Source organism: Sus scrofa, chromosome 6 (genome assembly GCF_054392235.1).
Source record: "Sus scrofa isolate SSC_HxYL_T2T_F1_AM1 chromosome 6, Sscrofa_HxYL_maternal_Yorkshire_Landrace_v2.0, whole genome shotgun sequence".
NCBI classification, from domain to species: Eukaryota; Metazoa; Chordata; class Mammalia; order Artiodactyla; family Suidae; genus Sus; species Sus scrofa.
In genome coordinates, this window is record NC_139388.1 from 92,457,728 (window position 1) to 92,481,946 (window position 24,219).

At 52.8% G+C, this 24,219-nt stretch overlaps 1 protein-coding gene across 2 annotated transcripts; it reads left to right on the plus strand.

Annotated features, from left to right (window-relative positions):
• Positions 1–24,219, plus strand: SERINC2 (serine incorporator 2). Of its 2 annotated transcripts, XM_021093393.2 has the most exons (11): positions 1–74; positions 619–669; positions 10,946–11,107; positions 11,997–12,187; positions 13,179–13,258; positions 13,661–13,798; positions 14,727–14,896; positions 16,812–16,902; positions 17,205–17,346; positions 21,950–22,165; positions 23,656–24,219. In XM_021093393.2, exons 1-11 carry the CDS (start codon positions 60–62, stop codon positions 23,789–23,791), a joined length of 1,392 nt encoding a protein of 463 aa, XP_020949052.1. In that variant the 5' UTR covers positions 1–59; the 3' UTR covers positions 23,792–24,219.

Sequence of the window (24,219 nt, forward strand, 5' to 3'; positions counted from 1 at the left end):
GTGCAGAGAGCAAGTCCCAGGGGACAGGAGGCTGAAAGCCAGAGTGCATCTGAGGCCCCATGGACGGGAGGATGGTGAGAAGGATGGGCAAGAATGGTTGGGGGATTCTGGGGGGCACAGGGGGCTTGAGAAGGGGATTGGCCCGTATTGCAGATTTGGAAATTGAGGCCCAATGAGATCAGATTAGAGAATGCTTAGGGTGAGTGGCCCAAGAAGCCAGACCCTTCTTCCTCTGGCATCTGGAGAGTTGAGCATCTGTCTGGGCTGGGTGATGGGCACAGGCAGATGGACAAATGACCCCTCTGCAGGTTTCTCTCAATGGACATAGTTTATATGGCATTATGTGGTTGGAGGAACGGGGTGGTGATTCTGAATCCCAACCCTCCAGTGAGGCAGGCTCTGAAAGGATTTGCCAAGATCACACAGCTACTGACTGTGATCTTGCCTTTGGAGGTGTCAGCGTGATTCTGGCCTCCAGCAAGAGAGTCAAGACTGGGAAAGAGGCCAGTGGGCTGGTCAAGATACCAAGAAATGAAGCCACTTTATCCACTCCTCATTTCATCTCCTGGATAGTCCCCTGAGACAGTTGGAGCAAACACAATTATCTCCATTTTACAGATGAGAAGCATGAGGCTGAAAGAAGAGGAGGCACCGGGACAAGGTTACAGAGTGAGTTGTCTGCAGGATGGGTCTGCCCCTCTGTGCAGGGTGATGGCGGGATGTGAGAGCCCAGCTTGCTTCCATCTTGGGTGGAGTGAGGCCAGGATAAGGCAGCACACCACCCTGTTCTGGGAAATTTCAATCTAAAAACTCAGCCAAGGATGTCCCTCTACACTTGCAGTCCTTTTAATCCCTCCTTCCTTTCAGATAACTGCCTGTTTCTTCCAATGCTTTCTGGATGCTCACAACTGCTCTCTGAGGTTAAGCAGGCTTTCCACACCCATTTCAGGGAAGGGGTGGAGATGCAGGGAGATGTGATCCCCAGGGCGGCAGAGGATGTGAGAGGGGTGACAGAACAAGAGTCTCAGGTGTTGCTCACTGAGGTCTTGGGCATTTTTCTATTGGACCAGGTCATGGAAAAGGAGGGATTGAATGGTGGAAAATTTGGCCGTTGGGGCAGAAGTGGCAAGAGGAGCTGACTCTGGAGTTCCCTGGTGGCTTAGTGGTTTAAGGATCTGGTGTTGTCACTGCAGTGGCTCAGGTCACTGCTACAGTGCAGGCTCAATCCCTGGCCCCAGAAGTGCCACATGCCGAGGGAGTAGCCAAAAAAAAAAAAAAAAAAAAAAAAAAAAGAGGTGACCCTGGGAAGGACAGCTACGAGAAGACCTGCTTCAGACTGCTGGGTGGTGTCATTCCAGGCATAGAGGATGGCTGGGTAGAAGGTGACAGTGGAAGAGCTTTTTCTGAATCAGACTGTCCATCACAGTGGACAGTGGAATGAGGAAAGTGGGCTTGGAGTAAACATTTAGGCATTCTTTGAACCTGTTTCCTCATCTGTAGATTGGGATGGAGTGGGAGTTAATCTACTTCTCAGGGTTACTGTAGGCCCTGAACGGGACCATTTAGGTGAAAGAGTTTAGTATGACCTTGAGCTGCGTGGTAACTTTAGTTATTCGTGAGGCCGTAAAGGAGTCCCGTGTTGTAGAAACACAGCAAAGGAGGAGGTTATTTATTCCTAATGGGGCCGGGTGGTGGTTTGGGGTGTGTGTGGTTCTCTTCACTGAGAAAATATGGGATGTGAGCAAGGCTTTGATGCATAGAGAGGGGGATAAAGAGAAGAACTTTCTAGGGGGAGGGTAACCTGTGGACAAAAGTGTGGAGGAGAGAAACTGCAGGGTATGTTTGCAGAACAGTCCTGGCGCAATTAATGGCCAAGCCTCGCACCCCATGATTCACCAAGGAAGTAGTCAGGCTGGATCTTTGGCCCTGGGGCCAGCGTTGAGGCACTCAGATTTTCTTCCCTAACATTATCCCATCTATGGTTGAGTGAGGAGAGGATTGGAAGGTGAACTGAGAGTAATTACAGAGCCCTGCTTCTGGGACTCTCTCACCTGCTCCTGTGGGACCATCCAGCAGGCATGTAACCCACTCACCGCTCTTGACCTCCTGAGCTGGGGGCCAGGTTTGGGCACCCCTGAGGAGTGATGAGCCGCCCAGTGGGAGTGGCTCCAGGGAGCATGTGGTCTGAGACAGGAGTCAGTAGAGCTTGAAGAACAGGGGGATGGAGGGGAGGACAGATGGAAGAGTGGGAGGCCAGGTTTTAGGACAGGGAGCGCACAGAGCAAGCATCTACTATGTGTGGTAACAGCCTCCCTTTGAGGTAGGTATCTTCGCTTTACTGAAGCTCAGAGAGGTGAAATGACTTGCCCATTTCTTCGTGCAACAACTCATCATTCAACACTTAGGCATTGGGCAGAGAGGCTCTAGGCCACGGGCTGAGGTGTCAGGGGTGACCGTCACTTGGCTTCTGCCCCCTGCGGTGAAGTGGGGGAATTGTGAGGTCGCGTCGCGGCCTCGCTGGGACCCGACCCCAGGTCTCACTATTTCCAAACCATCACTTTGGATCCGGACATGAGCCCGGGCCAGAGTCGGATCTGGTTGCGCGGCCGCTGGGATCCCCGGTCCCCCCACTTTCCCTACGGTCCCGCCCAGCGCACCTGCCCCAGGTGAGTCCCGGGAGGCCCCGAACGCCGCCGGAAAGTCGCGAGCGGATTCGGCAGGTGGGGCGGGGCCGGGCCGGGGCGGGGCCAAGGGCGGGGCCAGCCCGGGGCGCCCCGAGCCTGACAGGATCCCGCGCCCCTCGGTCCGCGCCCAGCGCCCTGAGCCGCCGCCGACATGGGGGCCTGCCTGGGGGCCTGCTCCCTTCTCAGCTGCGTGAGTCCTGACCCCAGCGCCCGCCCGGACCGCCTGCCCCTTCTTCGGCCTCGCACTTTTACCCCGTCTTCTTCCTCCAAATAGTTTCTTCTTTTTCCTTCCTCCAAACTTGTCTTTCTGGGCCCGCACCCCGCCTCCTCGTGCCTCCGGTCCCCCAGCTCAACGAGTCTCCCCACCCCCATCCCAGGCCCGCGGGCGCCGGGGGACGGCTGGTGTCTGGGGCTCAGGTTACCGCGGGGGAGGGGGAGGGGCGCGCCCGGGCGGGGGAGGGGAGTGTCCGGGGCCGGCGCCCCTCCCGGGAACTGGGGAGACGGAGGCCCAGAGCCCCGGTCGGGGTGGGTGCTGCGTCCCCAGCTCAACTTGCTGTCGTCCTGGCGGGGCGCCTCTCGTTCCCCTCCCGGGCGCTCTGACTCTTTGTGTGGCCTGCCCGGCCCCTGTCTCTATCCTGTGCGCCTTTCTCTTTCTCTGGCAGTGTCAGTCACTCTGTCTGTCTGTACCTGCCGTTCTACTTCTGTCATTTGTATGTGTCTGATGTCTGTGGGTCCCTTCGTTTGTCCGCCTGTCTTTGTCCATCTAAGCTTCTTCGTGTGTCATTGTCTGTTTCTGCAGTTTGGTGTCTGTCCCCCAGGGTCTGTTAGCCGGTCCAGTGTATCCATGTCTCTGTGTTTTGTCTGTGTCTGGTTCATTTTGGCTCAGGCTAACTCCTGGGCACTTCCCTAATGAGCCCCAGACCCTTCCCCTGTGGGCCCCAGAGCTGAAGTGGGTGGGGGGTGGGGGGTGGGAAGGAAGCCCCCTCCTCCCCTTTCTAAGCCAGTGTTGAGTGAGGTGGGCACTGGTTGCCACTGGCCCAACTCTGGGTGGGAAAACCTGGGAACTGAGGGAGGTTGGGGTGTGCAGGGGGAGGGAGTACCTGGTCGCCTGGACTTGGGGACCTGAGAAACAGTCAGCCTCCGTTTTGGGGCTGCTGCCAGCAGAGGGGAGGAGCATCAGCCAGACCCCGGCTGGGAGGCCCCTTCTCCTTTCGCCTTTCCCAGCCTCCTCTCCTTTTCCTCTTCCCCTCAGTAGATCTAAGGTTCTTTCAGGCAACCCCCTCCCGCTCTGCCCCACATAAAGCGGAGCCCAGAGAAAGGGGGGCCGTCTGCTGGCTGCTGAAAATCAGACTTCTTTTTCTTTGTTCCTGATTTGTGTGTGTGTGAGGATGGGGGTGTAGGGGCGGAGAGCTGGGGCATCTAGAGATTTACAGCCATTTTCTGAGAATGAAATCTAAACAGAGAGGCTACAGAGTGGGTCCCTGGACTCTTGTCCTCTCTGGGCATGCATTTTCCCTTCTGTGAAGTGTGTGTGTGTGTGTGTGTGTGTGTGTGTGTGCACCCACAGAAGGAGGAATCAAGAGCTGGTCCTTGAGATCCCTCCCTGCCCAATGAAACCAAGTTTTGGACTGGGGCTCTGGCTGGAAAGGGTTTGCTTCCCAGTTGGGGAAGGAGAGTTTCCTCAGTGTGGACTAGAATTCTGTCCACAGGGCTGGCCTTGAGGGCAGTGGGGGAGGTTTGCCTGGAGACTTGCCATTTCCCTGTGCCTCTGCCTCCTGGTCTGCCGCCCTTATAATGCTGCTGGGAAAATTTAAAAGTGCCCTGCCCTGTTTCTGACATGTAGTGATTGCTCCAAATAAGAGGTATTGTTGTTATCATTTTAGAAAGGTGGGTGGAGAATTTCTTCTGGAGCCAAGTGCTGCTCTCTGAGTCAGACTCCTGCAATGCTGAATCAGAAGGCACCTGGCAGGCCTGCTCCTATACCTAGTTTACAAATGAGAGGAAGCCGCAGCCCAGAGAGGTTAGCTGACTTGCCTAAGGTTGCACAGTGAAAGGAGGAGGAACTGCCCAGTCGTGATTAAAATCTGATTCTGGAGTTCCTGTCGTGGCGCAGTGGTTAACGAATCCGACTAGGAACCATGAGGTCGCGGGTTCGGTCCCTGCCCTTGCTCAGTGGGTTAAGGATCCTGCGTTGCCGTGAGCTGTGGTGTAGGTTGCAGACGAGGCTCGGATCCCATGTTGCTGTGGCTCTGGTGTAGGCCAGTGGCTACAGCTCAGATTCGACCCCTAGCCTGGGAACCTCCATATGCCGCGGGAGCGGCCCAAAGAAATAGCAAAAAGACCAAAAAAAAAAAAAAAAAAAAATCTGATTCTCAGTCCAGGCTTCTGACTGTATCTTCCCTCCCGTCCCATCCTGGGTGCTGAGGGACAGGGTTGGCCCAGAGCGGCATTGGGAGATTCGCTTAGTGAGTATCTAATACATCTGCAAGGGACCTGCTCTTCCTATCAGTGGCCTCCCCTTGGGGTTCTGACCTCTGACATTTACTGAGTACTTACTGCAGGCCAGACGCCTGCTCAGCCCTTTACCCATTACCATCCCATTACCGTCCCGTGAATGACACAGCTATCCAATTTTACAGCGTCCTTACTATAGGCCCAGAACTGTCCAGTAGTAACCCAGACCCAGCAGTGTAGTGAGCGCTGTATATCTATATCTACATATCTTCATTTAATCCTCACAACCACCCTGATGAGGAAGTTAATATTATCCCCATTTCTCAGCTGAGGAAGCTGGATCAGAGAGGGAAGGTGATTTACCCACAGCCACACAGTATTAAGTGGTGCAGTTAATAATAACAGCCCCTTTCAATGGACATTTGCCACACAGGAGTGAAGTTCTAATGGGGGGGGGAGGTTGCCAGGCATCTTCAGGGGGAAATTTTTTTTGTTTGTTTTTTAGGGCCACACCAGCAGCATAAGGAAGTTCCCAGGCTAGGGGTTGACTCAGAGCTGTAGCTGCCAGCCAATGCCACAGCCACAGCAATGGGGATCCAAGCCATGTCTGTGATCTACACCGAAGCTCATGGCAACTCTGGATCCTTAACCCACTGAGTGAGGCCAGGGATCGAACCTGCAACCTCATGGGTACTAGTTAGGTTTGTTGCCACTGAGCCACAACGGGAATTCCAGGGGGAACATTTTGGAATACCTGGGTCAGTGGGGAAGACTTTTGTAGCCTTTCCGCCATGATGCATTTGCAGCTGCACATCGTGGCTCTCTTGGTCAGCATTTATACCAGGCGGAAGATGAGTCCTGGCTGGGAGGGGATGAGGTGGGCCCACAAGGGATGGGAGTCTCCAGCCAAGCCCACCCATGGTGATTTGGACCTTCAGGAAATACTTAGGGAGAGCCTTCTAGAGGAGAGGGTATGTGAAAGGCCTTTGGGTCACACTGACTGGTCTGGGTCTTGGCTTGGCCTCCTCCAGATGGGTGACCGAGCGCCTCTCTCCTTGTCTATGTAGTGGAGAGAACCGTGGCCAGAGCCCTCAGCTGGGGAAGGTTGTTAGCATGATGCTGGCGCGCAGTGGTGGCTCCATCAGCACCTGTGAGTGATAGACTCTTGGAGACCACATTCAAGGAAGTGGGGAAGCAGATGAAACCCAGGACTCTCTGATGGGCTCCAGGCCACTGCACAGCCCTGCCCAGAAGCCATGGGGGAGAAAAGAGCCTTGTCTGAGGTCATGCTGCAAGCTGGTGGCAGGGTCAAGAAAGGCCCCTTGCCTCTTTGCGCTGTGTGCTCTGAGTAGTTTTGGGTGACCTCTTCGCTCCTGTGTTTTGCCTAGGGTGGCTCCGCCAGTTCTGGGGTGCCACAGACCCTTGCAGCTCAAAGACGCTAAGACTCAGGGTTTCTTAAGTTGCGAGTTCTCCATTTATTTATTTATTTATTTATTTATTTTTAAGGGCTGTGCCCAAGGCATATAGAGGTTCCCAGGCTAAGGTTTGCATCGGAGCTGCGGCTGCTGGCCTATATCACAGCCAAAGCAACATCAGATCCAAACCGCATCTGCCCACTATGCCACAGCTCATGGCAACGCCTGATCCTTAATCCACTGAGCGGGGCCAGGGATTGAACCTGCATCTTCATGGATACTAGTTGAGTTCTTAACCCATAGAGCCACAGCAGGAACTCCTCATGTTCTCTATTCTGAGAGCCTGGCTGGTGCTAAGAATCTGTATCAGCCAGGCTCTTAGTGTTAGTGTTTTGGTGCTTTTCCATGGCTGCCTTTCCCCTGAGTGCTTTTGGGGAGGGGGGCAGGGCCCGTAATCTGAGTGCAGGAACAATTTCGTAGTCTGCCTTGGCTTTTCCTGTTGCATAACAAGCAGAACCTGTATTGCTGTCAGTCTAGTGGCTTTCATCTTTCCTGCCTCTGTAACATTCCTTGGAGTCACTAGGCCACCACTGTCCCCTGGTTTGGGACATTAAGGTCATTTGCAGTTTCTTGATATTCTAATAAGCTCATACAACCTAAAACTTTGTGCCCATTTTAGTATTTTTTTTCTTAATTTAAAATCTTTATTTTTAAATAATAAAGTCAACTTTATAATATATAATTTATATGTAACCATGTTTAGTTACAAATACTCATTTAAGGGTTACCAACACATCCATTCCATCCAGCAGAGAGATTCCCTCTTAGGGGAGTACCATGTTGTATTGATGGGCATATATTTTCAGCTTTCCCCTATTATTTTCCGGGTGTGAGCAACGCCACAGTGGACTTGCACGTGTACGTGTGTGTGCACATGTCTGCCTTTACTCCCATGGACCGTACTTCTGTAGGAAGAGGTTCTTTTGGGAGTGATCCCCAGAGGTGGAGTGGGAGTCAGAATGTAGAACAGTTCCAAGGATGCTCCAGAAGCAGCTGTCTGGCTGTGTGCATTTTTCTCCCCCTGACCTGGTCTCTCTGGCTACCGGCCAGATCCTTGGAAATCCTGAGGTTTCAAGTATCAGGAACACCTGGATTTCAATCTCCAAGAACCAGAGTGAATTGAAAGGCCAGCTCCCAGACTGCGGTGTCACAGCTTTTCTTGGGTGTCAAATGTCTCCAATTGAAATAGTAACAAGCCAGAGCCAGGCCCTGACTTGGTTCCTTGGGCACTTGGTTTCTGGGATCCCTGCCTGTTGGTCTCTCTTGGTTTTCTTGGGCATTGACAGGATTGCTTTCATCACTGGGGTGTTTTGAAATTAAATGAGACTGCCATTCATGATTTAGCAGGCCCTGGTGCAGACAGATGTGACCTCGAATCCCAGCTACTCATCTAGTTTGCTTGGTGACCCTGGTCATGTCACTCCTCTGAGTCTGTTTCCCTATTCGTAAATGGGAGGTTACAACACACTTCACAGTGTCAGTGAGGCTTAAATCTAGACAAAGTGCCTACCAAAGTGCCTGGGACAGAGTAACTCATCATAAAGGGAGGCTCTCGCTATTGTTACTTGAATCTCAGCAATGGTGTCCACTTGCTCTGTGACTTCTGGCAAGTTTCTTAACCTCTCTGATCTCGGAATGACTTTTTGGGTTATAAAATACTTTTTCTGTCATTTCCTTATCTTTTCACCACCATCCCCCGAAGGTGGCTATGGATAGGGCTCAGGGCTTGGGGTGGGGCTGCAAGATATAACCAGAAGTTTCTGCATGGGTGAACCGTTATGATATGGGTCATGAAGAAAAATGTCCTTCTGCATTCATTTAGCATCTGTGTTGTCCTTGGCTTTGTGGGTGGGAGAGATGGGTAGGAAAGCGCATTTCCAGTGGCATTTCCTGTCTGGGGGAGAGGTGACAGGGAGACGGGAAGGCAGCTGCACCTCAAGCAGAATGGACTTGTGCCAAGTCCAGAGAGCAGGGGCTGGGGTCTCAGAGGAGCAGGGAGCCCTTTTCAGCCTGCTCTCCACAAAGCTGATCACTCAGCTAAGGCTTTTCCTGTCCCTCCTGGCTTTGGGAAGTGATGCCCAGTGGCAGTGGATGCCCAGTGCTCATAGGACGAATACCTGGGTCCTGCACTTGGCCGACCTTACCACTCACTTGCTCTTGAAGCTTTGGCCACAGGGCCTTTTTTCCGTTCCTCCCGTGCCCAGCTCCTGCCAGCCCCAGAGCCACCATAGGCTCTGTTCCCTCTCTCTGGAACACTCTTCCTTCCTTTTGGCCAGGAGAGTGAATCTTCATTGTTCAGCTCTCAGCTTAAATGTCACTTCTTCAGGGAAGTGACCTGCCACCCCCAATCTAAACGAGGCCCCTGCCAGTCACTCTTGTGGCAGCACGTGTTTCCTTCTTCGAACTTGCCATGATGGGTGTAATGATTTGTGGAGTATTTTTCCTGCTCTTGGATGCTCCAGGAGGGTGGGGCCTGTGTCTTTCTTGCCCTCTAGACTCTTAAATACCTGAGTATCCACTGTGGCACCATGGGATCAGTGGTGTCTCTGCAGTGTCAGGCTGCAGGTGTGAGCCCTGGCCTGGCACAGTGGGTTAAAGGATCTGGAGTTGATAGCAACTGCAGTTGCAGCTTGGATTTGATCCCTAGCCCTGGAACTCCATATGCCGTGGGGCGCCCAAAAAAAGAAAAGGAAAAAAGGAAAAAGAAAAAGGAAAAGAGAGTTGGGCAATCTGGGGGAAGAGAAACAGTTTATGAGATAAATCTGGGTGTGGCCCTATTTCCTCCAAGGCAGGGCTGTAGAACTGGTCCCCAAGGAGTGAGGCTAGAGCTGTGAACAGTGTGGCATCACCAGCTCCCGAGTGATTTCAGCCAGCCCCAGGGAGGGAAGGGGCTGACAGAGGGCAGAGGAGCCCGAGAGGGAAAGGGCTGGGACGCTGCCTTCCCAAACTGGTGCAGCCCAAGCAGGATATCAGAGCCTCTCACATTCTTCATTCCGCTCAGTTGGCAGATGTTGGTTTATCAGCGCTTGCTGTTTCTCGAGGTCTCAACATATGCCTGGTTCATTGCCAGACACATTACATTTGTTCAACAGATAGTCACTGAGCTCCTGATGATGTGCCAGGCATGGTTCCCATTTCTGGGGACGCCATGGTGAACGAGACAGACAAAAACCCTTGCCCTGGTGTGGCTTGCATTGCTCTCGGTGGGAGGGAGGCAAAAAGAAGCAAACTAGGAAGCCAATCAGATGGTAGGAAATCCTTTGGAGAAAAATAAAGCTGGGAAGGGGGAAAAAAGCCTGAGGGAGTTCTAATTTAAAATCCCTATTTTGGAGTTCCTGTTGTGGCTCAGAGGGTTAAGAACCCGACTAGTATCCGTAAGGATATGGTTCAATCCCTGGACTCGCTCAGTGGGTTAAAGATCCCATGTTGCTGTGAGCTGTGGTGTAGAATTCAGGTGCGGCTCAGATCTTGAGTTGCTGTGGCTGTGGTGTAGGTCGGCAGCTGCAGCTCCGATTCAACCCCTGTCCTGGGAAGTTCCATATGCCTCAGGTGTGGCATTAAAAAGAAAAAAAAAAAATCCCTATGTCATCCTTAGAATGGTCATGTGAGAAGTAGGTACTGTTATGATTCTCATTTTACGGAAGAAGAAACTGAGGTTCAGGGATGTTGAGTACAACGTCACATAGCTAATCAGTGACAGAGCTGGCCTCCTGGATTTTTTTTTTTTTCTTTTTGGGGCCACACCTGCAGCATGTGGAGTTTCCCAGGCTAGGGGTCGAATGGGAGCTATAACTGCTGGCCTACACCAGAGCCACAGCAACACCAGATCCGAGCCGTGTCTTTGACCTACACTACAGCTTATGGCCACACCGGATCCTTAACCCACTAAGCAAGGCCAGGGATCAAACCTGTGTCCTCATGGATGCTAGTCAGATTTGTTTCCGCTGAGCCACAACAGGAACTCCTGGGTTTTTTTTTTTTCTCCCACTCTGCTTCCTCCTAAATAAGAAACAGTGGGACCCCAGCTCTCTCTTTCTCTCTGAAGCGAGTGCTGAAATAGATCCAGGTTTGAATCTGGTACTGTTGCTTACTGGCTATGTGTCCTCGTGGGACCCCACCTCTTCCAGCCTCTCCCAGCCTAGATCTCCCCCTTGAGCTTGAAAGTTAAATGGGGTGACGTCAGGGGAAAAGGTATTCCCCTTTTTGATGGGGCACAGGCGGGCTCAGCGTAGGTTTGGAGGTCTTGCATGGACAGTTGGTGAGTGCTGCATGCCTGGGCAGGGAAGGGGAGAGGAGGCAGAGAATGAGGCGCTGTCCCCTGCCCTCCCCCAGGCATCCTGCCTCTGCGGCTCTGCCCCCTGCATCCTGTGCAGCTGCTGCCCCTGCAGCCACAACTCCACATTGAGCCGCCTCATCTTCACGGCCTTCCTCTTCCTGGGGGTGCTGGTGTCCATCATTATGCTGAGTCCTGGCGTGGAGAGTCAGCTCTACAAGGTGAGCCGCTGTGGGACCTGGCCTCTAGGGGAGGCTCCACTGCCAGGCTTGGGGCCCCAGCTGATCCAGAGGTGGGCGGGAGTGTCCAGTACACCTGTGATCCAGGCTTGGCGATGGGAGGGTTATTTCTTCATGTGGGGGTGGGTTTGAGTCGCACGTGGGGATTCTTCTTTCTCATAAGCCATGGTCATCCCCTTGGGAAATCTCACGACTCATTGTTGTCCCCCCCAGACACTGGTCCAGGGCAAGCTTTCCCTGCTTTATTTCTTTTTCACTTTTTAAAAAGTTTTATTAAGTATAGTTGATTTACAATGTTATGATAAGTTCTGCTGTGCAGCAAAGTGATTCAGTTATACCTGTACACATGCTTTGCCTGCTTTAATGCATAAGCCCAGTTTGAGGATCCTGAGTCCTCCTTTTATCTCAGTGTTTCATAGCCAGTGGGACAGTTAGGCCAGAGGCTCTGACACACTAGTGTGTGTAGAGGCATGGATTCCCTAGAAATGCAGATCTCAGACTGCACCTTGGAGACTCCAGCTCTCTAGGCCTGCGGAAGCTCAGGGGATGCTGCTGTAGCGGGTGTGGACAGCAGCACATTGGGAAATCCCGCCTTGGACCATGTGCCCTGTGTTCCTGGGGCTGTGGGGACGATAGCAGGGGTATTAACAGATAATAACAAGATCTAACTGGAGTCTGTCCCTGGGGGCTCCCTCACCTGACTTCAGCCGCAAAGCTGGGTGGGAATGGAGGTGGGCGGTGGATGGAGGTGAGTGGCTTGGGCTGCCTCCTGTCCAGCCCTCCTGGGAGAGCCTCCTGCCTGGCACCCTGGGCAGAGTCACCCAGTTCTTGGTGGGGCACGACCTTCCAGCTGCTCTGTCTGTCTCCACAGCTGCCCTGGGTGTGTGAGGAGGGGACCGGGTCCACCGTTATCCTGCAGGGCCACATCGACTGCGGCTCCCTGCTCGGCCACCGCGCCGTCTACCGCATGTGCTTCGCTATGGCAGCCTTCTTCTTCCTTTTCACCCTGCTCATGATCTGCGTGCGCAGCAGCCGAGACCCCAGGGCCGCCATCCAGAACGGGTGAGGAGGGGCCCGCCCTGCACCCCGGGGCCCTCCTACGGCGGCTTTCCCCCCTCTTCTGCCTGTCTCCAGCCATCTCCAGACCCTACCCTCAGACCTAGTTGCTGCTGAAGCTAGGGGGGCACAACATGGAAATCAGCTCATTTAGTGGTTCCTATTTCTTAGATGAGGAAACGAAGCTCAGAAAAGGCAATAATAGCCTTTTAGTTCCCATTGTGGCTCAGTGGTGGTGAACCTGACTCGTATCCATGAGGATGTGGGTTTGATCCCTGGTCCCGCTCAGTGGGTTAAGGATCCAGCATTGTCATGAGCTGTGGTGTAGGTCTCAGACGCGACTTGGATCTGGCATTGCTGTGGCTGTGATGTAGGCTGACAGCTGCAGCCCTGATTAGACCCCTAGCCTGGGAACTTCCATATGCCGTGGGTGTGGCCCTAAAAAGATGACAAAAAAAAAAAGGTAATAGCATGCTTAAGGTCACACAGCAATTTAGTAACACAGTTGGGGTTCGAACCCAGGTGACCATTCTCACCCCCCCTTTTTTGTCTTTTCTAGGGCTGTACCCTTGTCATATGGAGATTCCCAGGCTAGGGGTCTAATCTGAGCTGTAGCTGCTGGCCTACACCACAGCCACAGCAACGTGGGATCCGAGCCACATCTGTGACCTACACCACAGTTTAGGGCAATGCCAGATCCTTAATCCATTGAGCGAGGCTAGGGATTGAACCCACAACCTCATGGTTCCTAGTTGGATTCGTTAACCGCTGAGCCACGCCGGGAACTCCCATCCTCACCCTTAATTGGACCTTCCTTCTGCCCCTTGGGGCTTTTTCTAGGGCCAGTACAGACTTTCTGTGCCCTTCAGACTTTCAGAAAGTTCTTCTTCCCTCTCCTGGTACCTGCTCTTTGGGGATGGGGGTCTGGGGTTCAGGCCTGAGCCCCTGCCCCCTACTCAGCTCTCTTGTCTATTCTACCTCGCCCTTCCCCCCATAGGTTTTGGTTCTTTAAGTTCCTGATTTTCGTGGGCATCACCGTGGGTGCCTTCTACATCCCTGATGGCTCCTTCTCAAACAGTAGGTGGCCTTGGAGGGGAGGGATGGGAGCTTCCAGGAGGGAGGAGGTGGCGTTTCCAGAGGGAGGAGCAGTGGCAGGGGATGTGCTTTGCGTGCAAACCCCAGGCTGCTGACTGGATTCTTGGTCCCTCCCCAGGGTACAGTACACTGATGTTTGGCCATATGGCCTTTGGGCAACTTGAGGTGGGGGAACCCTCTTAGACCTGACCCATCTGTGCATGGCTAGGGGCTCCCTGAAGGTGGGGGGAGTCTTTGCTGCTTCTTAGTGTCCCCAGGGCAGGGCGTGGCACCAATGATTGTTGAATGTATAAAATAAGTGTGAGGGAGACCAGGGCAGGTGCCTGCCCCAGGCTGCTGCCCCACAGCCAGACCCCCTCGCCTCCCTCCCCTCTCCCCACCTAGTCTGGTTCTACTTTGGCGTCGCGGGCTCCTTTGTCTTCTTCCTCATCCAGCTGGTGCTGCTCATCGACTTTGCGCACTCCTGGAACCAGCGGTGGCTGGGCAAGGCTGAGGAGTGTGACTCCCGAGCCTGGTACGCAGGTCAGTGCCGCCCTGGTTTCCTCATGTGGGGGCTGGGCTACCTGAGAAGTTGGGGTCCCTGGAGCTGAATGAAGACCTGGAGTGCATCTCAAGCTGCCTCCCGCCTTAGGGCAGGAGCTTCGCAGACTAAGGCAGCTGCAGGGAAGGGTGTGTGGGCACGGGGGCAGCTGATTGGCGGGATTGAGGAGGGTAGGAGGAGAGCTGCACTGGAAAGGCCTTGGAGTGCTCTGGTGGAGCAGTCCCTGCAGGACAGGCCGCGCACAGCCAGACCAGACTTCCACTGATACCTGGTCATTGGAACCACTGTGGCAGGGAGTTCCCGTTGTGGCTCAGTGGAAACAAATCTAATATCCATGAGGATGCGGGTTTGATCCCTGGTCTCGCTCAGTGAGTTAAGGATCTGGCGTTGCCGTGAGCTGAGGTGTAGGTCGCAGACAAGGCTCAGATCTGGCGTTGCTGTGGCTGTGGTGTAGCCGGCAGCTATAGCTCCAATTCGACTCCTAGCCTTGGAACCTGCATATGCCATAGGCGCCGCCGTAAAAAGACAAAAAGAAAAAAGAAAAGAGAAACCCCTGTGGCAGAACACCTCCCTGTTCAATTCTTTCAGTTCTTCTGAACAGATCAAAAGAAAGGCTCACTTGAGGGCTGGTTTGGTTTTCAACTCCCTGATCGCCGTGCATCTAGTTCACTTTCCGAAAGACTTCTGTATTCCTTGTCCCTGTTTTTAGGGTGACCTTAGCTGCAGCAAGTGAATCATTTTAGTTCAGGGTGGGGCAGGAGCTTGCAAAGGCTTGGAGATGGACGTTTAGGAGATGCTCCTGGAAAGAGGAAGCTGGGGCCTGAGACAGGAGGACTGCCAGACAAGCCCCCTAGAGGACTGGGGGTCCCTCCGCCTCCTGACCCATCTGCCGCTGCCCCTCCTGCCCAGGCCTCTTCTTCTTCACCCTCCTCTTCTATGCGTTGTCCATTACGGCCGTGGCGCTGCTGTTTGTCTACTACACCCAGCCCGACGCCTGCTATGAGAGCAAGGTCTTCATTGGCCTCAACCTCACTCTCTGTGTCTGTGTCTCCATAGTCGCCGTTCTGCCCAAGATCCAGGTGAGCCTGCCTGTCCCTGCCTGCCTGAAACCAGGCCCTTCAGTGTGTGCGACTTCTTGTAGGAACCTTGGAGTCCTGGGGCTGGGGCTGTCAGTCACAGGGGCTTGAGCCAAGAGTGTGGGCTCCTAAGTCAGCCTCCCTGGATTAGAGTCTTGGCTCACATGTTTACATGCTGCGTGTCTTTGGGAAAGTGCCTTAACCTCTCTGTGCCTCTCTCTTCTAATGTCCAATGGGGATAATAACACTATTTGGAGTTATTTTCAAGATTGAGACCATGTTCGTGAACACTTAGAACAGTGCCTGACATGTGAATATCCATTAGACATTGGTTATTGTTATCATTATTTTGTTGTCATGATTGTTTTTATGCAAATCAGGTGAACATTAGGAAGGGTCCCTGAGTGATGATTCCTAGTCCTCTCAAGAAGTGATGTTAGAAGGTGCAATTCCAGTTTCCAATCTCAGACCATCTGGGATAATAGGTGGGGGCTAAGAAAGCTTCCTGAGTCCAGTGGTATTTCACGGTTTAGGATATCGGCCCACCAGGGGTTACAGAGGTAGCTAGTCTTTGAGAGGCTTTAGCAGAAGCAGAGTTCTCCTTTTTGGCCAGAGCCTCCATTTCCCAGTGAAAAAATTGAAGCCCAGAGAGGGTGATGCTCCTGTCCCAGGTCACACAGCAATCCGTATTCATTCGGCAGATACCTCTTGAGCACCCCGTGTATACCAGGCACTCTTCTAGCTGTTGGGGTTACAGCTGTTAGAAAGAGGAAGAAGAACAACAATAGCTGACAGTTCATGGCATCTATCATGTCATTTATCCTGGTGCCGTCATCACCACCACTTTACCGATGAGGAAGCAGAGGCTTAAAGGAGTAAAGACACTTGCCTAAGGTCGCACAGCTAGTAAGGGGTGGAGCTGGGATTTGAACCTGGCTCCAGAGCCTGTGCTCTTAATCACAGGGTTCCGATTCACATTTTCAAATGTGTGTGTGGGGAGGGGTGGGAAAGAAAAACCAATAGGAGAGGAGGCCAGGTGAGGTAATTTTTATAGTAAGCGCTATGTGGAAAGTAAAAGAGGGCGTGGCCTAAAAGGGAGGTGGGCTGGCAGGGCCAGGGGCTGCTGCAGTCAAGGTTTGGGGGCCCTTTTAGGTGGTCCTTTTTGAGGCGAGGCCCGAATGCTAAAGAGAGGCTGCTGGTGCAGAGACATGGGGGAGGAACATGTTGGGAGAGGGCAACGGCCCTGAGGTCGGAGAGGATTTGGTAGGTGCCACTCTGGCTGGGGGGTAGTCAGCAGGGAGGAGGCAGGCAGCCGCCAGGGGTTGGGGGCAGGGGGTGGTGAAGTTGAATAGGGGGTAAATGAAGGAGGGCTTTAACTCAGAGTGTGAGAGACACACCCTTGAAGGGTTCTCAGCAGAGGCACAAGTGGGGAAATCTGTTAAGAGAAAGAATTATGGAAGTTCCCATCATGGCTCAGCAGCTAAAGAACCCAGCTAGGACCCATGAGGATGTGGGTTCGATCCCTGGCCTCGCTCAGTGGGTTAAGGATCCAGTGTTGCCGTGAGCTGTGGTGTAGGTCGCAGATGTGGCTTGGATCTGGCATGGCTGTGGCTGTGGTATAGGTGGGTAGCTGTAGCTCTGATTGGACCCCTCGCCTGGGAACCTCCATGTGCCGTAGGTGCGGCCCTAAAAAGCAAAAAAAAAAAAAAAAAAAAGTGAAAGAATTATGGCTCCACTTTTGGGTGGGTGAGGTGGGCAATGGGTGGCCTGAGTGGTGTGTCTTCCTAAAGGGTGTGAGCTGGGATGGCCCCAGGGTGGTGGGGGTTTCTGAGGTCCCTTGGCTGGGTGAGAGTGGGCTGGGTGGGGTCTGGTGTGCCTGGGTTGGGCAGGGGTCACACTGATGGACACCTCTTGCCAGGATGCCCAGCCCAACTCCGGTCTGCTGCAGGCCTCAGTCATCACACTCTACACCATGTTTGTCACCTGGCTGGCCTTATCCAATGTCCCTGGTGAGTATAGGCCTGAGTTCCAGGAGGCCTGGATTTGTTCCTGGGCCAGCACTGGCCCTCTGGGGAGCTGGAGACCCTCAAAGGTGACTGGGTTATCCCAGCCCCAACTCATTGTGAGACCTCATCTTCAGGGAGGTGGGAGGACGCCTGCTGTTCCTGGAGTAAGTACCATCCCTGGGACTTGGATGGTGTGTTGTGTGTCTGTCTGTCCATTGTCTGTCTATCTGAGCCCATCCTCAAGGCTTCTGGGCTACTCAGACCTGGCCTGTGTGGGCTGAGGATGACCCTGCACCCATCCACAGACCAGAAATGCAACCCCCACCTGCTGACCCACTTTGGCAACTGGACAGCCCTGGCAGGCCACGAGGGCTATGAGACCCAGTGGTGGGACGCACCGAGCATCGTGGGCCTCGTTGTCTTCATCCTGTGCACCCTCTTCATCAGGTAGGGCGGGGGCTGGCTCCTCAGAAGGAATCATGATTGGGAGCCCTGAGCCAGAAGTGAGGGGAGAATGTGGGAGCTGGGACTCCCAGCTGGAAGGCGCCCTCAGCGGGCAGTGCATCCAGCCCCTGCATTGTGCTGGTGGCAGTGCAGGCGGGGCTGCACTTGCCTTCTGGCCAGGGCCCTTTCCTGCACACCCGCTGCCACACGGCCAGCTCAGTTGGGTGCAGGCAGCTGTGGGGCCAGGGCAGGAGCCTGGACTAGGGCCAGTGGGTACAGGCTTCTGTCACTCATCTGCCATGTGGTCTTGGAGGTGAGTGGCTTCACATTCTGGAGCTTCACTTTCCTCTTCAGTTAAAGGATGATAACCTCTAATGCTCTTTATTGTGGCTTGTGACCCCACACTCTCCCCTGAGAACAAGCAACTTATTCTTAAGATCACGAGGACTTTTTTTTTTTTTTTTTTTTGGTCTTTTTAGGGCGTCACTCGAGGCATATGTAGCTTCCCAGGCTAGGGGTCAAATTGGAGCTACAGCTGCTGCTGGCCTATGCCACAGCCACAGCAACGTCAGATCCGAGCCACGTCTGCGACCTATACCACAGCTCATGGCAATGCCAGATCCTTAACCCACTGAGCAAGGCCAGGGATCGAACCTGCATCCCCATGGATGCTAGTCAGATTCGTTTCCACTGAGCCACGATGGGAACTCCACATGAGGACTTTTTTTTTTTTTTTTTGTCTTTTGTCTTTTTTGTTATTGTTGTTGTTGTTATTGTTGCTTATTTCTTGGGCCGCTCCCGCGGCATATGGAGGTTCCCCGGCTAGGGGTCGAATCGGAGCTGTAGCCACCGGCCTACGCCAGAGCCACAGCAACGCGGGATCCGAGCCACGACTGCAACCTACACCACAGCTCACGGCAACGCCGGATCGTTAACCCACTGTGCAAGGGCAGGGACCGAACCCGCAACCTCATGGTTCCTAGTCGGATTCGTTAACCACTGCACCACGATGGGAACTCCAGGACTTTTTAATTTATTTTTTAATTTTAATTTTTTGATTTTTGGGGCCACCCCCTTGGCATATGGAGGTTCCCAGGCTAGGGGTCTAATCAGAGCTACAGCTGCCAGTCTGCACCACAGCTCACGGCAACACCAGATCCTTAACTCACTGAGTGAGGCCAGGGATCGAACCGGCAACCTCATGGTTCCCAGTTGGATTTGTTTCCACTGCACCATGATGGGAACTCTGAGGACTTTTTAAAAGGGGCATCTTAGCAGGTGCTTATCAGTGTGGACTGTGGAGCCAGACTGCCTGCATTTGAACCTGGCACTGTTGCTTGCAAGCAGTGTGATTTTGGGCAAGTCACTCAACCTTTCTGTGCCTCAGTTTCCTTATCTGTAATGGGAATAAAAATACTAGCTGCTTCCTTGGATCGTTGAAGGGTTACAATATATATAAGGGTTACAGTGCCTTATATATACATATGTATATCAGGCACTTAGAAAGGAACTTGGCAAGTAGTAGGTGCCAAATAAATGTTTGCTGGTATTACAAAGAGCTGTGAGCATTTGCACAGCTGGGTGGCTGTGGGCGGCTGATTTGTGTCACTGGATGATAACATTGAGTATGGTTATGTTGACTCTGGCAGACTCACTTATTGCCTCATTGCCCAGCATATTTCAGGTGCCACTTTCTGTTTTTGCCCTTTACTCCCTGGAGGGCACCTCTGCCCTGCTCCCCTGGTCATTTGTCCTGGGTGGTGCCTATTTGTCTGTGGGCCACACACTTGCCTCCAGGCCCCTGAGCTAGTACATTTTGAGGCTTGTTTTGTTTTGACCTTTTTCAAAACATTTTCTTGACGTTTCTGTTGTGGCTCAGCAGGTTAAGAACCCAACTAGTATCCATGAGGATGTGGGTTCAATGCCTGGCCTTGCTCAGTGGGTTACGGATCTGGCGTTGCCACAAGCTGCGGTATAGGTCAAAGATGTGGCTCGGATCTGGTGCTGCTGTGGCTGTATTGCATGCTGGCAGCTGCAGCTCCTCCAGTTCGACCCCTAGCCTGGGAGCTTGCGTATGCTACAGGTGCTGCCTAAAAAGAGAAACAAGACAAAACAACAGCAACAAAAATATTTTCTATAAGTTGGGGCACTTTATATCTCTTCTTTGTCATCTCCTTTGAGTCCTTTGGAACCCTTTGACCTGGAAGGGCCCATGTCACCTCTGAGGAGACTGAGACTCAATGAGGAGCAGCCACTTGTCCGAGGCCATGAGTACACAGCGGCTATGGAGCTTGAGCCCACTGCCCTGTCTCCGCCACCTCCCACCCCCATCCCTCCCCATCTCCCTCTCCATCCCTCACCTGGACACAAAATTGTGCTTTCTGATGTTTCTTATACTCACACTCTGAGAACCCGGGGCCTGTCTGTTCTTTAGCACAATTGTTTTGGTTTGTTTTAGCTGCACCTGCAACATGTGGAAGTTCCTGGGCCAGGAATCAAACCTGTTCTATAGTTGTGACCTGAGGCGACTCTGGATCCTTAACTCACTGTGCCACCGGGAACTTCCTTTAGCACTGTTCTCAAAACACAGGATGCAAAGAAGCATAAGCAGCCACAAGAGCCAAGGCCACTGGTGATGGCTCTTGCTTCCAGCTTGATGTCCCAGATCGAGGCTCATGTGCACTAACTCTCAGCACTGAGTTTGGTGATTGGGGTGCGCTGAGGCTCAGCAGGGGGTGTTTTCTCAGTGTGATGGGGTGGGCTGGAGTCTAGGTCTTATTTCGCTTTTTTTTTTTTTTTTTTTTTTTTTTCTTTTTAGGGCCGCACCTGCGACATATGGAGGTTTCCAGGCTAGGGGTCAAATTGGAACTACAGCTGCTGGCCTACAGCACAGCCACAGCAACTTGGGATCTGAGCCGTGTCTTCGACCTACACCACCGCTCACGGCAACGACAGATCCTTAACCCACTGAGCAAGGCCAGGGATTGAACCCACAACCTCATGGTTCCTAGTCGGATTCATTTCCACTGTGCCACGACGGGAACTCCTTCCCTTTTTTTCAAGATATAGGTTTGATTTTCAAAATGATATGTGTCTCAAATACAGTGTTTTAAATACTGTTAAAAACATCAAGACCTCATTATAGAAAAGCAATGACAAAAAAATCATTCTTTATTACGAACATAAAGGGGAGGCAATGGGTAACAATCCTTCCTTAAAACAAATAAAAGAACAAATTTAAGAGCAAATGAACATTATTAGTGCCTGTAGTACCTGGTATTGTTGTCGAAACTCTGGCCTCTGTCCGCCGACGTGGAGACAGAGTTTTGGGTTAAAGAAGAAAATAGCTTTTATTGTTTTGCCAGGCAAGGGAGATCACAGCAGGCTAATGACATAAAGACTGTGCCTTCCTTTGGGAGAGAATAGGAGTTGGCTTTTTATTTTTTATTTTATTTTATTTATTTCTTTATTTTGGTATTTTTGTCTTTTTTAGGACTGTACCTTCGGCATATGGAGGTTCCCAGGCTAGCGGTCCAGTTGGAGCTATAGCTGCCGGCCTATGCCACAGCCACAGCAACGCCAGATCTGAGCCACATCTGTGACCTATACCACAGCTCGCAGCAACGCTGAATCCTTAACCCACTGAGTGAGGCCAGGGATAGAACCTGCAACCTCAGGGTTCCTAGCCAGATTCGTTTCTGCTGCACCACGATGGGAACTCCAGGAGTTGGTTTTTTAGTTGTGGGAGTGGAGAATAGGGCCGCAGGTAAGGATTAGGGTAGATGCAAGGTTTCATTCTTCAAAGCTGATGTTTAGTGGTCCCAGGACTGGTTCTGGTGGTCCTGGAATGAAGGATGCTTCATCAAGTAGTTCACGTCGTCCATTTGTTGGGGATGTTAGTTCTGCAGAAGAGCTCAGAGATACTGTGATGTATATTCCTCGAGGAGGGACAGGACCCTGCCCCAAGGCTGCACTATTGTTTCTGGACTGTTCCTCCCTGGTCTCTGCATCCTCTCCCTTCCCTGATTTGTAACTGTTTGAACCTACCCTTTGGAACTCAGCGAAGGTCATGGAGGCTGAATGAGGCCCACTTCCTAAAAACCAAAAATGGGGGACAGAATGGCTTTTGTGCCCAGGAGCCCCACAGAATCCTGCTCCATTTCATTATGGTCCTTTGCAGTACTAGGTTCTCAGTGCATATTCATGGAGAAGGCAAATGAACAACCAGAATACCAGGGTCCGTTTATTTAGTTTCTACTCTATGCCAGGCACAGAGCTAGGGGCATCTCATCCTTATTCTGTTTAATCCTCCCAGCAACCCTGTAAGGGAGGTACTGTTATCCCTGATTTTATAGACAAGGAATCCAAGGCTCAGAAAGGTTAAGTTTCTTGCCCAAGGTCACACAGGGAGTGCGGGTAGAGTTGGGAGTCAAAGCACTTTATTAACTCCTGGGCCCAGGGCCACCAGGCCACCGGCTCCCAAGGCTCGGGGACCCTGGGGCCCACAGTCACTATGACCAATGCCATGGTGGGCATGAGGCCTCTGATGCTGTCCACCTGCCCACCTTGGCAGTGACGACCGCTCTCCCTCCTACCTCCCCCACAGCCTGCGCTCCTCCGACCACCGGCAGGTGAACAGCCTGATGCAGACAGAGGAGTGCCCGCCGGTGCTGGAGGCCACGCAGCAGCAGCAGGTGACAGTCAGCGAGGGCCGGGCCTTCGACAACGAGCAGGACGGAGTCACCTACAGCTACTCCTTCTTCCACTTCTGCCTGGTGCTGGCCTCTCTGCATGTCATGATGACACTCACCAATTGGTACAGGTACGAGGACGGAGTCTCAGTGCCCGTGTGGAGTGGGCTATATGGCTTCTCTCCTCTGCCCCCTCTGGGGTTTTCTTGCTGCCTGCCGAAGGCTTGGGTGTGGAAGCGTCTCCGTAGGACCCACCATGGTGCCCGCCCCATCTGTGCCCCAGTTTCCCCACCAGTGCCTCGTCTGCTCAGTAGCTGGTACCTTTGCTAAGTGCCTGGCTAGTGTGGACCACAGGTGGTGAGGGTGGGTCTGTGCAGGGCAGACCAGATTTACAGATCAGGGGTGGCGATTTGGGTTATGGGGTCAGATTTGGGATTCATGGTTGGAAGGTTAGGATTAGGGTATAGGGTCAGAGTCAAAGTCACAGGGTCAAGAATAGGAATCATGAAGTCAAGAGTTGGGGCCATATAAAGTCACAAATTTGGGAGTTCCCATTGTGGCCCAGCAGAAACGAATCCAACTAGGAACCATGAGGTTGTGGGTTTGATCCCTGGACTTGCTTAGTGGGTCAGGGATCTGGCATTGCCATGAGCTGTGGGGTAGGCTGCAGATGTGGCTCGGATCCTGCACTGGGTGGCTGTGGTGTAGATTGGCATCTGTAGCTCTTACTAGACCCCTAGCCTGGGAACCTCCATATGCAGGTGCGGCCCTAAAAAGCAAAAAAAAAGCAAAAAAAAAAAGAAAAAAATTACAACTTTGGTCATTTGGTTAAAATTGGGGTTATGAGGCCAGAAAGCCAGGATTGAAGTGGCCAGGCCAGGGAGCTAAGTTCAGAGTAACAAGATTAGTGGCCAGGACTGGGGCCTATGGGCCAAGGGTCAGAATTGAGATCAGCGATATCAGAACTGTGTGAGGAGTTTCCATGGTGGCTTAGCAGTTTAAGAACCCAACCACTATCCCTGGCCTTGCTCAGTGGACTAAAGGATCCAGCGTTGCCACAGTCTGTGGTGTAGGTCACAGATGTCCCTCGGATCTGGTGTAGCTGTGGCTGTGGCATAGGCTGGCAGTTATGTCTTCGATTCAACTGCTAGCCTGGGAACCTCTATATAGGAGTTGCCCTAAAGAGAAAAAAAAAAGTAAAAAAAAAAAAAAAAAAGAAAGAAAGAAAAGGAAAGAACTGTGGTTATAAGGTCAGGGATAGGGTTATGGATGGGATTGAGAGTCAGAGTCAAGGTTAGAGGTCAGGACTGAAGTCAGGAGCTTCAGGGTGCCAAAGTCAGAGAACCGGAGTGAGGTCATAGAATTAAGATTGCAAAGTAAGTGACCAGAATCAGGTCACAATATGACAGCCTAGGATTGGGGTCAAGGTTGACATTGAGGTCAGGGTCAGGTCTATGGTACAAGGTCAAGAGCTAAATGTAGGGTCTTAAAGCTAAGTGTCAAAAGTATCAGAGATGGGGGCCGGCTAGAGTTACAGGGTAGGAGCCAGAGGTGAAGTCTAGGCCAGGACTGAGGTCACGGGATCAGGGACCAGGCTCACTGGGATGGTGGTGTGTTCCAGACCCGGTGAGACCCGGAAGATGATCAGCACGTGGACCGCCGTGTGGGTGAAGATCTGTGCCAGCTGGGCCGGGCTGCTCCTCTACCTGTGGACCCTGGTAGCCCCCCTCCTCCTGCCCAACCGCGACTTCAGCTGAGGCCCCCTGCAGCCAGCCCACCTGGTGCCTCGGGGTTCAGTGACAGCCAGGCTGAGCCCTCACCCTGCCCCACCTCCGGGACATGCCCCTGAGCTGGGACCCTCTTAGTGCCTTCGGGGAGGAGGAGCATCAGGCCTGTCCCTCCTGCTCCCCCGCTCCCCCAGCTGCCTCATTTCCCCTTGCCCCCACTTGCCCTCTTGGGAAAAAAGGGCCCCTTGTTTTAAGGCTCCCCAGGAGAGGGTCCTGAAGGAGAGAAATGCTGAGAGCTGCTCAGAGAAGGGGAGCGCTCGCCTCCATGGGGTGCCCAGCACTTAGGCCCAGGTATTCCTGACCACGTCCCCCAGGGCGCCCCGTCCCCCTACTGGACTCTGTGCCTTACTGAGTCTCTAAGACTCTGCCAATAAAGAAGCCAGTGCGCGTGCCTCCCA